The 17,856-nt window shown below is 38.3% G+C and overlaps 2 protein-coding genes across 8 annotated transcripts in view; one reads left to right on the top strand and one right to left on the bottom strand.

Annotated features, from left to right (window-relative positions):
• Positions 1-871, top strand: part of ITGB3BP (integrin subunit beta 3 binding protein) — an 80,641-nt gene extending 79,770 nt beyond the window's left edge. For 3 of the 4 annotated variants that reach the window (XM_033225144.1, XM_033225145.1, XM_033225141.1), the window contains one exon: positions 141-474. In XM_033225144.1, the coding sequence (XP_033081035.1) occupies positions 141-202 (62 nt within the window). In that variant the 3' untranslated portion in view covers positions 203-474. Of the gene's footprint in view, positions 1-140 lie in introns of all 4 variants that reach the window. The other variant, XM_033225139.1, reaches the window with a different exon arrangement.
• A 2,601-nt stretch (positions 872-3,472) lies between these two features.
• ALG6 (ALG6 alpha-1,3-glucosyltransferase) overlaps positions 3,473-17,856 on the bottom strand; it is a 69,587-nt gene continuing 55,203 nt past the window's right edge. For all 4 annotated transcript variants that reach the window (XM_033225136.1, XM_033225134.1, XM_033225137.1 and 1 more), the window contains 3 exons: positions 13,019-13,087; positions 12,694-12,892; positions 3,473-4,348 (listed from right to left, as the gene is read on the bottom strand). In XM_033225136.1, the coding sequence (XP_033081027.1) occupies positions 4,151-4,348; positions 12,694-12,892; positions 13,019-13,087 (466 nt within the window). In that variant the 3' untranslated portion in view covers positions 3,473-4,150. The remainder of the gene's footprint in view (positions 4,349-12,693; positions 12,893-13,018; positions 13,088-17,856) is intronic.

Genomic DNA, 17,856 nt, shown 5'->3' with positions numbered 1-17,856 from the left:
AATGAGAGGTTGCCAGCAGCATCTAACTAAACTAAGTACCAAATTAGATTGTTAATGGGTGTTAAAATCACTTCTTAAGTCATGTATGAGGTGCATGTTAACTAATTCTTGATAATATAATTATCTTTTATATCCCACAGGCATTAAGAAGAAATGCACTCACCATGAGCACCAACTTTTGCATCTGCCTGATCATATTTAAAGGAACAGAGAAATATTTGTAATTAATCTGCCCAGTAAATACCAGCTCGTAGCAGTCAGCAGGTGCATGTCTAGATAAAATTTCTTGCAGCTAATTTAAACTTTCTACACACACCAGTAGATAATCTCAATGTAAATAATACATTTCTTCTTGACTCTTTAATGTAAGCCAACATGGAGAGGAAGATCTTGACTTATATTCTGTACCACATACACTTCTGTGGACTTTTAACATTCGTGGGTAGACTTAATAAAGCATGTATAAAAGTGGCACCTTTGATAGAATTATATATTTTCCTGAAATTCAGATTAAATGTAATGGTAAGTGGAATTAAGTACCAGTGTTCCCCATTTAAAGCCCTAGCTGCTTATTAACTTACAGATTCTTTAAAAAAATTTTTTTAAGATTTATCTAGTCTATTGTGTAGCCACTACCTCAGGAGTGAGTTTTTATTTTCCTATGCTTTTAGAGGAAAAAAGCATTTTTAAAGTTTTAAAATTTTACACCATTTATAAAATATTAGAATGTATTTTTTCAGTATAAATGTTTATGAAGTTTTTTGAACTAAACTACACAGAGTACTGAATTTAAAGAAAAGACCATTATTAAGGGGCAATATGTGATCCATTCCAAATTATTTTGAAATATTAAATTTCAGTTATTCTGTGGTGTTTTCTGTCATCATCATGTTTTTGTTGTCACTCCCAAAATAAAGGGGCGGAGGGAATCACAGAGTATGTTATCTTGATAGTGAAACTTAGGCTTTTCTTAACCATTTCTGTAGGGAAAAACTGCTACTCCTTTGGGGTACTTGCCCTAAGTTTTAACAAAATTAGTAGAAAATATTACCATGTCATTTGAATATATCATGAAAAATAAAAACTACATGAAAATCTGAAACAAAATGTTAACAAATTAAGGTTGAATATTTTCCACTGCATGCAATGGCACAAGCCTTTAATCCCAGCTACTACTCAGGAGGCTGAAACAGGAGGATCGCTTGAGCCCAGGAGTTGATGACCAGACTGGGCAATATAGCAAGACACCTATCTCAGAAAAAAAGAAAATAACTCAATTTCCACTTAGAGAAATTTTAGATTCACCTTTTTAAAATGAAAGGTTTTTTAAAACTTAATATAAATTACCTTCATTTATATAATTGAATAATTTATAAGAAAAAAAGTATTTTCTTCATACTGTTTAAGAAATTTATTCTGATACAGTGCTTATAATAGGATGTTACCAAAAGTACACTAAAAAAGGATAATTCTAGCATTGAAAACTAACCCTAGGATGTAAACCAAAACATTTTATAAAGTAATCTATGTTAGGTAATACAGGATTAAGAAGTAGATTAGTTTCATATATAATCCAAGTTATATAGGTATGTGCTTAATGCTATTAAACCAGTTACTGTATGTTTGACCCCTTGATATACTAAGCTTTTGCCTTTTAGAACAGCTGGGTCTGCTGAGAATCATTTCCCAGTTCTTTTCATTGTAGATCAGATGACTCTCACTTTATCACCCTTGGAGGCCACATGAAGGACAAAGCAGAAAGATCCACGCACAAAACTAATGTTTATATGAGGGGAGAGGGAGTTGTGGGGGATATACTTGGCCCTGATCTTCAAATGAACATAACAGAAGAGAGACCAATTGAGACTTGGAAACCACTGTGTTACTTTAACCATTATTTAGTTATATCCTGTCCGTCTCTTTCTTTCTGTTGAACAGAGAGGCTCCTTTGGCTGCCTTGACTTTTGTAAATGTTTCACTCAATTTGTTGTGGTTTATCATTTGGACAGAATGCTACATCGGGGATTTTTCACCCCTCCCTAAGTCCTCAAGGGAAAATGACTTCTGTATGCCTCATATATGATACATGCACATACACCCTATTCTCTTCATTTTAAGAAGCAGGCCTAAGTTTATTGGCAGCTGAGAACACTGCATTTCTCAGAAGTGCCTCCTCTATCTAAAATGTACTTGAACGTGACTTTGAAGGGCTTATTTTTTGACAGGTATATTAGTGAAGCAGGTGAGAAATCTATCTTTAATATTTTTGCATAACCTAAATATATTTATATGAAAATATCCCTATAGCCCTGAGTCTAGCTAAGAGCAATGCTTTGGAGTTGCCTACTTCTGTGATCGTAATTCATCACTGGGTATTTTTGATATTTTGCTTTTTTTGAGATGGTGTCTCACTGGTCTCAAGCGATCATCCTGTGTCAGCCTCTCAAATAGAGACCACTGTGCCTGGCCTCTGTTTTTGATATTTTGTTTTGGTATTTTGGAACCTAATCCCTCTAAGTTCAATGTAAACTCTTAAACTGGTTTTTAATAGATAGGAGGGATACTTATAACTGCTACAAGTCTCTATAGTGCAAGTCAATATGATTAAGATTAAATCATCTGAAGAATGGTTTTATTTACAGAATTTACCTGTATGATACCTTGAATCAGGTGCATTTCATTTTACTAATATATATACATAATACTTTTATTTCCAAATAATAGTTATTCTACTCCAATTATTTATAACTTCCTCATCATTTATCTAAGTCAACATTCTATGTAAACACAAGTGTACTATTACAAAAAACATTTTTTAAAATAAAGCTACACTAGCCAGCCAAGATGCTGACATTTGGGCACAGTGATTACAGATGGTGACCGTGGACAGCGATGTTCCTGCTGATTCGGCAGTGATTCAAGGCTGCTATTCTGCGCTGACCTGCCCTTTGAGTCTTTTGAGAAAGAAACCTTTCTAGATTTTTGCTTTGTCTAAACCCACTTCCTTTATCAGATTTAGAAACTCATACCTTCTTACACCAGCCTGTGACTGTCCATGTCTAGAACCAGTTTTTTTCTGTATGTGGTTTGATTTGCACTATTTTAAAATATACCACCACTTAATATAGTTTAATGGCTATCTTCTGAAAGAAATATATTCCTTAAAAAATGTTGATGGGAAAATGATTTTATTACAGAGACTAAAGAAAACATATCTTTATATGAGAAACTACAACATGGATATCATGCATTATTTTTACCAGTTGAAAACTATAATAAATATGGGCTTCTGCTAATATAGGGTGATACAGTATTAATAGGATGGAATTAACATGAATCAATGCTCTGGCAATGGTAACCTTGAACCATGTCATAATAATATATATGTATAATATAATGTTTAAACAGAATGATTCTGGAGGTTTAAAACCAGTGATTATGTGTGATTAAGAAGACTTCACTCAAACCACTTAAAGTTAAAACTTACATTTAAATTCAGGAAAATTCATTTTTAATTGTATTAAAATATGCATTCTTGCAAATAAGATCATGGTTTATTTGCCTTGTTAAAACAATCAAATTTGCATGTATAATAAGGCATATTCAGACTTCAAACAGTTTAAATTGCCTTCTCAGTAATTAAAAAGATTATCACAAATTAAATTCCCTAAGATATAACTTCTACACAGTGAAATACACACTACTTGCATTCTAAAATGTAAGTTTGAATACCAAAATTAGTGATTTCCATTAAAAAGAAGGGGCTCAATTCTTCCATTAAGCTCACTATATGGTCTGATGAAGGAAGCAGGTTTAGACAAAGCAAATATCAAGAAATATTTATCAGTTTTTTCAAGACATTTAAAAAGTGCATTTCCTGAGTAACTTTTTTCCCCATTTGAATAGCTGTGAATAATAAAACCACAATATGTTTTGGCCAAGCAGTACTTAGACAAGCCTCCATTGGTCTTTGGTCTCCATATACATTTATTTTGTGTAGACAACAATGACTTTTCACCATTTCCTTTCCTATGGTTCCATGGTTCTCAAAATGGTAATTTCATTTATACATAACAAAAAGTTGACAAAACCTTTCAGCACTGTTCATATTTTCACATTTGTTCAGGAAACAATTTGTTTAGGAACACAGCTAGGTGATTTTCTTCTGATTTCTTCCACTTTTGGAATCCCACATGATTATAATGTTAAAGTATACCAAGAAGAACAGGAAGTTCAAGCAAGATACAAAACACACCAATACAGAAAATAAGTCCGGTAGTTTCTGAGGAGGATCCAGTGTGACAGTCATCAGTGTCAGAAGCACCATAGTGATGACTGAGATAAGAAACTGCAAGGAAAAAAAGGATTACTGAGTAGTATAAAAGGTGAAATTTAAATGTACTGTAAACATTGACTTGTAACTATTAAATAAGCAGAATTAAAGGTGAGGGTTAAGGGTCTAATTTATTCTGGTGTATTTCAACTTTGACTTCCTATTAGAATCATATGAGAGGTTTTTAAAATCTCAATGCCCACATCACACCCCAGACCAATTAAATCAGGCCTCAGTATTTTTTAAAGCTCTCCAAGTGATTCCCATGTATGGCCAAAACCTGAGGACCCCTGTCTTATACGTCCTACCAACAAGGCACTGAAGAAAGGTATCTGGGACAAATATTGATGCTAGTCAGGGTTAAATTTGTAGCATCCCCTGGGGCCCAACAGGATATAAAATTCTAAGCTAATGGGTACAAATATATAGGTAGCTAGAAGAAATAAAACCTAGTGTTTGGCAGGTCTGTAGGCTGACTAGTTAACAATGTACATTTCAAAATAGCAAGAAAATAAGTTGAATGTTCCTAGCATAAAGACGTATTTTTAAGGTAATGGATAGCCCAGTTACCCTGATCTAATCTTCACTCATTACATGAATGAATATCACATGTACCCCCAAAATATATATATATATATATATTCTGTATCAATTTTTAAAATTCTAAGCTAATCCTGAGAACCCATCTGTGAAAAAGTTTTCCATGGCAAATGGAAAATTACATTTCATATTCACTAAATGCTTTCAATGAGTAAAGCACATTAGGGCACATGAAAGAAAATGTGGTCCTCTGGCCTCAAAGAGTTTTCCATCTGCTTAGGAGAATGTTAAATAAAATCACAAAGTCACACTGGCTTAAATACCAAGATGAGTAGTAAAAATAATTAGCACATTTACTGTAGTTGTGTGGTCATCAGTTAGTGTGGTCTTCTCTAGGCCAATGTGCTATACAGTAGAACTTCCTGCAGTAATGAAAATGTTTTGTCTGCACTCCAGTATAGTAGCTGCTAACCACATGTGGCTATTGGGCATTTGAAATGTACTTACTGTGACTGAGGAACTGAATTTTTATTTAAATTTAACACGTTTAAATTTCTATATATGTCTAGTGGCTACCATACTGGACAGACTGGCTCTAGACTGTGAGCTTCTTTAAGACAAAGACCAGCAAGATCTTACTCATTTTATCCCTAGCACAGTACATAGCTATACACTAGCAGTATAAATAAATGTAGAAAGCAAGTATTGAAAAACAGGAGTGACTTCCATGAAGTGGGTGGGACACAGAACCCTAAAAGATGCCTTAACTGTTGGCTACATTATGACAATATTGGTAAGGTCTAAATATAGAGTAATGCACTGATCATTCCAAATGGAAAAGCGAGGACAGGCCCCAAGAAAGCTTACAAGCAGATATAAACAAAGGCTCCCAGTGTCGTTAAAGGAAAAAAATTCCTGAGGCAACCTTAGGGGGAAGTGCAAACATCTGGAATGAAATCTTCAAAATAAAAGTTTCAAACTTAAGAAATATGGGACTGGTTGAAATGTCATAATACCACAATCTTGAATCAGTGTTAAACAGAACAAAACCCCTCTCTTGCTCCAACTATTACCCCATTTGTCTGCTCCTATTTACACTGGCTTCCCAAAACAGTTGCCTATAAACATGCTGTGTCCAGTCTTTATCCCATTCACTAGTGAACCCCTACCAATTGGGCTTTCACCCCAATCACTATGAAACTGCTATGGTCAAATACCCATAATGACCTCCAGTGTACTAAATCCAATGGTCAGTTCTTACTGCCTTACCTGATTTTCTCATTAGCATTTGAAATCACTCACTGAACCCTCTCACTGAAACACTTCATTCACTTGGCTTCCATGACATCATACTCTCCTGGTTCACTCCTACCTCACCCAGTTAATTCTTAGACATCTTTGCTGGTTCCTCATGTCCCCTACCTTTGCATTCTGGGGCTTCATACCTATTCCTCTTATTAATCTATCCTCCTACCCTTAGTGAGTCATCCAGTAGCATGACTTTAATTACCAACTATATGTAAAGACTCAACTTCGTCTCCAGCCTGGCCCTTTCCCCTAAACCAGGGTTGTCCAATCTTTTGGCTTCCCTGAGCCACACTGGAAAAAGAATTGTCTTAGGCCACACATAAAATACACCAACGCTAACAACAGCTGATGAGCTTTAAAAAATATCGCAAAAAAACTCCAGGTTTTAAGAAACTACAAATTTGTATTGCACTGCATTCAAAGCCGTCCTCGGTTGCAGGTTGGACAAGCTTGTGCTAAACTCTGGACTCATATATCCAGGTACTCCTTAATATCTCTACTTGGATATTTAATAGGCATCTAAAACTAAACATGTGAAAAACTCTTGATGTCCCCATACCCCCCACTGTCCCCATCACACACAAAGTTCCTTCAACATGCTTTGCTTCCTTCAATTCGGTAAATGGCAACCCCACTCATTCAGTTATATATGCCAAAAACCTTGGAGTCATCCTGAACACCTCTCTTTCACAACCCCAGCAATTCCTGTTGGCTCTACCTTCAAAATATATCAAAAATCTGACCATTTCTAACCACTTCCACTGCTACCCTGGTCCACAGCACTATCATCTCATGGATTCCATTATCCACAATCTCTTCTCCACACAGCTACCATAGGGGCCTTTTAAAGATGTAAGTCAGATTCTAGTCCCATTATAGGAAACTACACTGTTACCTCTCTAATCTTAGGTTTTATTATTTCTTTCCCCTACCCAGCTCCAATCGCCATGACCTCCATGATGTTCACTGAATTTGCAGTTTTCTCTTCTAGGATGCTCTGCCCTCAATTATCTGCAGTTTACTTCCTTTGGTTCTTTGCTCAAGAAAGCCCTGCCACTTTAAAATTGCATTAATCCCTCCTGCAAATCATATCCATTTCTCCCTTGCTTTGTTGTTCTCCATAGCACTTATCACCCTCTGACACGCTATATATTTTACATATGCTGGTGCTGGATTTCTCCACTAGAATGCAACCTCGATGGAAGCAGGGATTTCTGTTAGTTTTGGTCACTGCTGTATCCTCAGCCTCCAGAACAATGTTTGGCAATATAGTAAGTGCTCAAAAACTGTTTATTAAAGAACAAACAAATCTGGGAGCCCATGGTGGTCCTCACCTTAAGATTACTGGACCAGATTGTGAATATCCCAATAGGGCTAGACTTTGACATACACTCAGGAATCTGGGCCTGTACTAACAAAAAATGAACTTTATATCTACTCTCCATTTGAACCCCTGAATAAAGTTAATCCTCTCCTTGTCTTTCCTGTTCACCTCTTAATTTCCTACCTCCCACACCCCTATCCTCCATGGTCATTACCTAAAGTGCAAAGCCCTCAGGACACCCATTCAACTCTGCCCTGAGAATACCTGCCTTGTCTTCCTACAAGATCTAAATATAAAATATCTCCTTTGAAACCTTCCCCTACACTCCCCTAATAAAGTTAGTCATTCTTTTCTTTTTGTTATCTGGGTACTTTGGGCAATCCTCTATGTAGTCCTCAAAAATATAAATAAGTATAGCCTGTTGGGCCGGGCGTGGTAGCTCACGCCTGTAATCCCAGCACTTTGGGAGGCTGAGGTCAGGAGTTCGAGACCAGCCTGGCCAATATCATGAAACCCCATCTCTACTAAAAATACAAAAATGGCCGGGCGCGGTGGCTCAAGCCTGTAATCCCAGCACTTTGGGAGGCCGAGACGGGCGGATCACGAGGTCAGGAGATCGAGACCATCCTGGCTAACACAGTGAAACCCCGTCTCTACTAAAAATACAAAAAAAAACTAGCCGGGCGTGGTGGCGGGCGCCTGTAGTCCCAGCTACTCCGAGGCTGAGGCAGGAGAATGGCGGAACCCGGGAGGCGGAGCTTGCAGTGAGCTGAGATCTGGCCACTGCACTCCAGCCTGGGCGACAGAGCGAGACTCCGTCTCAAAAAAAAAAAAAAAAAAAAAAAAAATTGGCCAGGCATGGTGGCATGCACCCGTAGTCCCAGCTACTCAGGAGGCTGAGGCAGAAGCATTGCATAAACTCAGGAGGGGGAGGTTGCAGTGAGCCGAGATCACACCCACTGCACTCCAGCCTGGGCAACAAGAGTGAAACTCCATCTCAAAAAAAATAAAATAAAAAATAGGCCGGGCGCGGTGGCTCAAGCCTGTAATCCCAGCACTTTGGGAGGCCGAGACGGGCGGACCACAAGGTCAGGAGATCGAGACCATCCTGGCGAACACAGTGAAACCCCGTCTCTACTAAAAATACAAAAAAATAGCCAGGCGAGGTGGCGGGCGCCTGTAGTCCCAGCTACTTGGGAGGCTGAGGCAGGAGAATGGCGGGAACCTGGGAGGCGGAGCTTGCAGTGAGCTGAGATCCAGCCACTGCACTCCAGCCTGGGTGACAGAGCAAGACTCCGCCTCAAAAAAAATAAAATAAAAAATAAAAAATAAAATTAGGCAAGCATGACGGTACATGCCTATAATCCTAGCTACTCAGGAAGCTAAGGAAGGAGGATCACTTGGGCCCAGGAGTTCCAGGTTGCAGTGAATTACAAATGCACCACCGCACTCCAGCCTAGGCAACAGTTAGATCGTGTCTCAACAACAACTTCCTAACATTTGTAATAGTTGCCAGATATTCTGTAGAGCTTATATACTTATTCATGTAGCATTTTTCAACTACTGGAATTTGAGCTGCCTCTAATTTTTCATTATAATAATTAGATGAATATCCATTCATTCAACAAACAAAAATCAGAGCACCTATTCTTTGCCAGGCACTGATAGATGCTACAGATAAAATGGTATGTATAAAATGCAGAGTTCTTGCCCTCAAATAGATTGCAATCTAGCATTTTAGACAGCCTTGAATATAACGTGATGTCCCTTAAATATATGAACTTTATGAGTAGACAAAGACATCACATGAAAACTACATATTAGTATCTCTTATGAATATAAATGCAAAAATCATCAAAAGAATACTGGCAAACTGAAGCCAGTGGCAGATAAAAAGAATTATACACCATGATCCAGTAGGATTTATCCTAGGAATTCAAGGTTAGTTTAACATACAAAAATCAATCAATGAAATACGTCATATTAATAGAATAAAGGAAAAAACACACACATACATGACCAAAGATGCAGAAAAAGAATTAGAATCCAACATTTTTTCATGATAAAAACATGTATACTAGGAATTGAAGATAACTTCCTCAACCAGATAAAGGACATCTATTTTAAAAAGCCCACAGTTAACATCATAGTTAATGGTGATAGACCATATGCTTTCCCTCTAACATCAAGTAAAAGAGAAGATGTCCACTCTTGTTACCTGTATTCAACACTGTATTATAGGTCCTAGGGTAATTAGGCAAGTAAGAGAAATAAAAGATAAAAGTCATCCACATCAGAAAGGAAGAAGTAAAACTCATGGTTTGCAGATTACATTATCTTGTATATCGAAAACTGTAGGAAATCCATAAAAACCTATGCCAAAGAATACAAGTTCAATATGCCAAAATATTATATTTGTATATAGTAGCAATGAACATTATGAAAATGAAATTAAGAAACAATTCCTTTACAATAGCATCATAAAGAATTGTGCTTTAGGATCATTCATTATACTTAATAAATTTAACAAAAGAAGTCCAAAAGTTTTACACTGAAAACTGAAAAACATTGTTGAAATAAATTAAATATCTAAATAAATGGAAATACATCCTGTGTTTGTTCATTGGAAGACTAAATATTAAGATGGCAATATTCACGGTGAAAGTCTCTCTCTAAAAAAATTAGCCAGGTGTGGTGGCACATGCCTATAGTCACGGCTATTCCTTAATTGCAGTGAGTTATAAATGCACCAGGCTGAGGTGGGAAGATTGCTTGAGCCTGGGAGGCAGAGGTTGCAGGGAGCCAAGATCATACCACTGCACTCCAACCTGGGCAACAGAGCGAGACCTTGTCTCAAAAAAAAAAGCAATATTCCACAAATTGACATGCAGAATCAACTCAGTCCCTATCAAAATCTCAGCTGGGTTTTGGGAGAAAACTGATGAACTTCTAAAAATAATATGAAAATAAAGGGATGTAAGATAGATAAAACAATCTTGTAAAAAAACAAAATCAGTGGACTTGGATTTTCAATTTCAAAACACAAAGCTACAGTAAACAAGACAGTATGGCAGTGGCATAAGGATAGACATATAGATCAATGGAACAGAACTGAGAGTCCAGAAATAAACCCTTATATTTAAGAACAACTGATTTTCAACAGGAGTGCTAAGACAATTCAATGCAACTGAAATAACTGAATAAAGTCAGACTCCTACCTCACACCATATACAATATTAACTCAAAGTGACTCAAAGGCATAGATATAAAAACTATAAAACTCTTAGAAGAAAATACAGGGGTATTTGTGACCACTGGTTATACAGTGGTTTCTTAGATGTGACACCAAAAGCACAACAAAAGAAAAAAATAGATATACTGGATGTTATCAAAATCAAAACTTCTGTGCTGTAAATGACACCATGAAGAAAGTGAAAAGGCAACACACAGAATGGGAGGGGATACTTGCAAGTTAAATATCTGGTAAGGAACTCATATCAAGAATATATATTTAAAAAAACTCTTACAGATCAAAAATAAAAAGACAACCCAGTTTAAAATGGGCAAAGGGTTTGAATAGGCATTTCTCCAAAGAAGATATACAAATGGCCAATAAGCACATGAAAAGATGTTCAACATCATTAGTCATTAGGGAAATGCAAGTCAGAACTCCAGTGAAATACCACCTCACACCCATTAAGATGGTTATAATGAAAAAGACAACAAATGCTGTGAAAGATGTGGAGAAATTAGAACCCTCACACATGGTTGGTGAGAATGAAGAATTGTGCTGTACTTTGGAAAAGAGTTTGGCAGTTTCTGAAGATGTTAAACACAGAATTACCATATGATCTAGCAATTCTACTCCCAGGTATACACATAAGGGAAATGAAAACATATGTGCACTCAATACCTTGTAAACAAATGTTCACAACAGCACTATTCATAACACTAAAAAAGGAGAAACAACTAAATGTCCATTAATTGATGAATGGATAAACAAAATGTGGTGTATCCACATAATGGAATATAATTTGGTAATAAAAAGGAATAAAGTACTGACATATGCTATAATATAAATGAACCTCAAAAATATGCTAAGTGGCCTGGTGCAGTGGCTCACACCTGTAATCCCAGCACTTTGGGAGGCCGAGACAGGCAGATCATGAGGTCAGAAGTTCGAGACCAGCCCGGCCAACATAGTGAAACCCCATCTCTACTAAAAATACAAAAATTTGCCGGGCATGGTGGCACATGCCTATGGTTCCAGCTACTAGGGAGGCTGAGGCAGGAGAATCACTTGTACCTGGGAGGCAGAGATTGCAGTGAGACAAGATTGCACCACTGCATTCCAGCCTGGGTGACAGAGAAAGACTAACTCAAAAAAAAAAAAAAAAGTATACACACACACACACACACACACACACACACACGCACACACTAAGTGAAAGAACCCAGTCATAAAAGACCACAATTTTATTATCCCATGTTATGGACTGAATTAAAATTCATATGTTGAAGCCCTAACCCCCAATGTTACTCTATTTGGAGATACAGCCTTTCGGGAGGTAAATAAGATTAAATCAGATGATAAGAATGGGGCCCTAATCCAATGGTACTTGTATCCTTACAAGAAAAGGAAGAGACAACAGAGGTCTCTCTCCATGTGTGACATATAAAGTAGAGACCTACAAGCCAGGAAGAGAGGCCTCACCAGAAATTAACCCTGATGGTAGAACCAACCCTTGATCTTGATCTTGAACTTTTAGTCTCTGGAACTGTAAGAAAATTAATTTCTGTTACTTAAGAAACCTAGTGTGGTATTTTGTTATGGCAGCTGTAGCAGACTAATACATTCCATTTATAAGCAATGTTCAAAGTAGGCAAATCTAAAGAGGCAGAAGCTGGCTGTCCAAGGAAGGGAGTTAGGAGTGAGAATGGAATGGGGAATGAATGCTAATGGGTACAGAATTTATTCTGGGAGTGACAAAAACAATGTAAAATTAGATGATGGTGATAGTTGTACAAATCTGTGCATATACTTAAAACCACTAAGTTGTATACTTTAAATGAGTGGATTTATGTGAATTATATCTCAAAAAGCTATAAAAGAAAACCACTACTTCAATAATTTTTTTAAATAGTGGCATGCTAAAAAAATGTGCCATTTCTTAAAAATTGAACTTACCAAATATTGTATCATTCTTGAAAGAAATGTAAAACATGGAAGATATTTCCTCACAGAAATGGAAAAGGATTTCAACTGCAGTTCTTCTTCAGAAGTCTTTTCAAATATTGAAAAGGAAGTTACACAAGCTATAAAAAATGCCATTGTTGTCACAACAGAAGGCATTAGGAGTTCATCCTTCAATAGAAGAGGTAGCAGACTGTAAAGGAAAATTTTTAAAAATCAAAAGAGAACCATCAATTCAAACCATAACCACTTTATTAAAAAGTTTTAAATTAGTTTACAAGAATTATACTGTAAATATATGGAAATTGGTATGACTTACCTAAATGTTGACACAAGTAAAAACCAAGTAGACATAAAAGGAATTTCACTTAAAACTAAGCAGACTGGTCTAAAATGGTAAAGAAAAAAAATAATATTACAGAATATAATTTCAACTCCTAATTTAAAAAATATAAACACATTTTATCTATCTGATTTTCAGAGGTAGCTTAAAAAAAGCCAGGAAGGTCTTCATGTGTACTACTGATTAATTTTGTTAACAGTCCAGACTAAATTAGCCTAGACACAGGCACAGAGATACCAACTTCTCATAATAATTGGAAAACTGCTGCTTCCAGTATGCCATTAATGGAACTTTTTCCTCTATCACACAAACGAGTAGCTTAAGAAAAGGATCAGATAAACAAATCTGAGAAGGTTTTGTCATATATTTCATAGTACTTGGTAAATATGAATTGCTAGTATTGTTTTCAAACATCTCTTTTATGTTCTTTCATGTTACATATTACTCCACTAAGTTAAAACTAAAGTTATGGCAGACAAGATCATCATGCCACTGGAGATGACAAGAGACAAGAGGATAAAGGAAAACAAATTGATAATAGTAAAATTAAAAGGAGGAAGAAATTAGTAGGAAGAGCTACACGAAAAGAGAAGTAGCATAGGTACAGGAAGCACAATGCCAATAAATAGAACCACTGGCTTTATCAAAGAGTTAGTTTAGGGGCCAGGCACAGTGGCTCAGGCCTGTAATCCCAGCACTTTGGTAGGCCAAGGCTGGTAGATCACTTGAGGTCAGGAGTTCGAGACCAGCCTGGCCAACATGGTGAAACCCCATCTCTACTAAAAATACAAAAAAAAATAGCTGGGCTTTGTGGTGCATGCCTGTAATCCCAGCTACTTGGGAGGCTGAGGCAGGAGAACTGCTTGAACCCAGGAGGAGGAGGTTGCAGTGAGCTGAGATCACACCTCCGCACTCCAGCTCGGGCGACAGAGCGAGACAACAGGGCAAGACTCCATCTCCATAAAAAAAAAAAAAAGTTGTTTAGGGTCATAGCTCTCAGCCCTGTGACCTCCTTACCACAACTCCTGCTCTAGTACCTTCAGGATTCAATTGTGGCAATGCTCAAGGAAGAAGCATTGCTAGTTTGAAGTCCTGAGTCCTGGTCCCCATGTTTGCCATTGATTTACTGTGTGACCTTGAGCAACTGATTAATTTACTTTCTTAAGTGGGAATGGAAATAATAATAATAGTACCCCATATTCTTAAGTAGTTGAAAGAACTCTTTGCAGGGATCATCTAGTGTTTATTTTTTAAAATACAATAAACTTTCCTAATGATGGTGGTTGTTGAATAACTGTTATCATCCTTATTTTAAAAGGTGCTCTATAAAGATTTGGACATTCTCCCCCCTTCCTAGAAGGATGACTTTTTCCTATGTCAACTAATATACGAGGTTTAAACCCTGGGATTATAAACTGATTGAAAACTACTAAAAGAAATTACTAGGCGGGGTGCAGTGGCTCACACCTGTGATCCCAGCACTTTGGGAGGCTGAGACAGGCGGATCCCGAGGTCAGGAGTTCAAGATCATCCTGGCCAACATGGTGAAACCCCATCTCTACTAAAAATACAAAAAAAAAATTAGCTGGACTTGGTGGCGCGTGCCTGTAATCCCAGCTACTCAGGAGGCTGAGGCAGGAGAATCACTTGAACCAGGGAGTTGGAGGTTGCAGTGAGCCGAGATTGTGCCACTGCACTCCAGCCTGGCGATAGAGTGAGACTCCGTCTCAAAAAAAAAAAAAAGGAATTACTAGAGGACTTCTCATTTCACTGCCTGAGAATGGATGCATATTAACAGCAAGCTCATGGAAGGTGCTCAATAAATACTGTTTTCTCTTTCTGGTTTAATTATTTCCCATTTATGCATTCAGTATTTATTTACTAAACACAAGCATTGATCAAAAATGTATTACAGCCAGGTGCAGTGGCTCACAACTGTAATCCTAGCACTTTGGGAGGCCAAGGTGGGAGGGTCACTTGAGCCCAAGAGTTCAAGACCAGCCTAGAGAACATAGCAAGACACCACCTCTACAAAAAATTTAAAAATTAGCCTGGCATGGTGAGGCATGCCTGAGGTACTTGTTACTTGGGAGGCTGAAGTGGGAGGCTCACTTGAGCCCAGGAGTCCGAGGCTGCAGTGAGCTATGACCATGTCACTGTGCTCCAGCCTGGGTGACTGAGTGAGACCTTGTCTCTTAAAAAAAACTTACTACATATAAGCACTACTCTGAAAAGAATACAAAGATGATTATGACTCAGCTCCTAACCTCAAAGGACTTAAAATTCATCACCAAACAGTGAAATCTCCTACATCCTCAACCTTTTCTCTGAACCCCTCCCTTTACCACCTTGTTTGAAACAATGCCTGGCTCTCTCCTCTGAGGACGGTACTGCCCTCTGCCCTCTCAACTGTGTGTTTTTGTTGTTTCCACAGTCTTCAAGTGACGTGGCCTGGAGGTGGGAAGTAACCTCCTTGATCTTCCTCACTACTTTCCTACCAGTTCTTCCTCTCTCCATCCTAATAATCTCCAGCTTTGAACCTCATGTCATCACACTTTATCCCCGATTATTCCCTATCTTGTAAATACTGACCAACCACAGGGCTGCTTCCTCCATTACCCAAAGATTTCAACTCCTTTCTCACTATCACTCTGTACATACTGACTTAATTCTTGGTAATTTTAACAAATACATAGATCTTCCCTCTCATTTGCTAGAATGCCTCTCTTCTAGTGATCTCATCTTTAATCCTGTCCCTTAGGGTCATACTTTAGACTGCACCTCGTCCATGACTCTTAACACTATCTCCTGCTTTGTAGATATTCCAACTCCAACCATCTTTTGATGCCACCAAGATCTTCAATCCATTGTTCCTACCACCTTTTCACTTTCCCTCATCGCTTCGACGGCCTTTTCCCTTTTTACCTATCTTAAATTCCAATGTCAATCATTATAATCACTCCCATACATTCACTCTTAAGCCCTCAAGCAAGGGAGTTATCCTCACCAGACAAAACCATAAACCTGGAAATACTCAACTTTCCACCAGTGCTTACTCCAACCATGCTGAACAACTGCTCTAGAGAACAACAGCTACCCATACTAACTGGTCTCACTTTAAATACATGATCATGATATTCAAGTGCCCTGCAATTACTATATATTTCCCTGATCTGTTTACACTCTGTCTCTCCTTAGAAAATGTTTCACACTTCTCCCTCCTACTTCCAACAGCTTCAACCCACTCTTGGCTAATGACTTTCCCTCTCACTTCAATAAGAAAATTGAAGCAGTTAAAAGAGAACTTTCACAGATGCCCACCATCACATTTACTCCCTTCCCAGCATCTCTACCAATATAGCCTATTCACCCCTTTTACTAAAGAGGAACTCTTCACACATCTGTCTGATGCCAATTCTTCCATTTGTGCTCTAGATCGTACCCCGTCTCCCTTTCTGAAGGAGAGTGCTCCAGCAGCTCCTCCTCCTCTTGAGATCCTGTACCATCAGCTTTCCTTCTCTGCTCATCATTCCCCTGCCTTTATTGCTCCTCTCTTAAACCTATCTTGACACCATTTTCTCTACTAATTATTGCCCTATTTTTCTGCTTCCTTTTTCAACAAAACTCCTCTGAAGAACAGTCTATCTTCCTCACACCATATATAAAACCTCAACTGGGCATGGTGGCCCATGCCTGTAATCCCAGCACTTTGGGAGGCCAAGGCAGGCAGATCACTTGAGGTCAGGAGTTCGAGACCAGCCTGGCCAACATGATGAAACCCCTGTCTCTACTAAAAATACAAAAATTAGCCAGGTGTTGTGGCAGGCAACTGTAGTCCCAGCTACTCGGGAGGCTGAGGCAGGAGAATCACTTGAACCCAGGAGATGGAGGCTGTAGTGAGCCGAGATTGCACCACTGCACTCTAACCTCAGTGACAGACCAAGGCTCTGTCTCAAAAAAAAAAAAAAAAATTAAAATTAACTCAAAATGAATCAAAGACATAAATGTAAGAGCTAACTCCATAAAACTCTTAGAAGGAAAATGAGGGTAAATCTTTATTTCCTTGAGTTTGGCACTGGTTTCTTAGATATATACCAAAAGTACAATCAAAAGATAAGACAGGTAAATTAGACTTCATCAAAATTAAAAACTTTCGTGCATCAAAGAACACTATCAAGAGGGTACAAAAGACAACCCAAAGAATGGGAGAAAATATTTGCAAATCATATATCTGATAAAGGTTAGTACCCAGGATATAAAAAGAACTCCTAAAACTCAAAAAATGACAACCCAATTAAAAATTGGGGAAAAGGGCTGGACGCAGTGGTTCACGCCTGTAATCCCAGCACTTTGGGAGGCCAAGGTGGGTGGATCACGAGGGCAGGAGTTCAAGACCAGCCTGGCCAACATAGTGAAACCCCACCTCTACTAAAAATGCAAAAAGTAGGCCAGGCACGGTGGCTCACGCCTGCAATCCCAGCACTTTGGGAGGCCAAGACAGGCAGATCACGAGGTCAGGAGATCGAGACCATCCTAGCTAACACGGTGAAACCCTGTCTCTACTAAAAAAATACAAAAATTAGTCGGGCGCGGTGGCGGGCACCTGTAGTCCCAGCTATACGGGAGGCTGAGGCAGGAGAATGGCTTGAACCTGGGAGGCGGAGCTTACAGTGAGTGGAGATCGCGCCACTGCACTCCAGCCTGGGCGACAGAGCGAGACTCCATCTCAAAAAAAAAAAAAAAAATGCAAAAAGTAGTCAGGTGTGGTGGCACACACCTGTAGTCCCAGCTACTGGGGAGGCTAAGGCAGGAGA

Source organism: Trachypithecus francoisi, unplaced genomic scaffold, assembly GCF_009764315.1.
Source record: "Trachypithecus francoisi isolate TF-2019V2 unplaced genomic scaffold, Tfra_2.0 Lachesis_group12, whole genome shotgun sequence".
NCBI lineage: Eukaryota > Metazoa > Chordata > Mammalia > Primates > Cercopithecidae > Trachypithecus > Trachypithecus francoisi.
The sequence above is the reverse complement of the archived record's forward strand: the minus strand, read 5'-3'. Positions and strand labels throughout refer to the sequence as shown.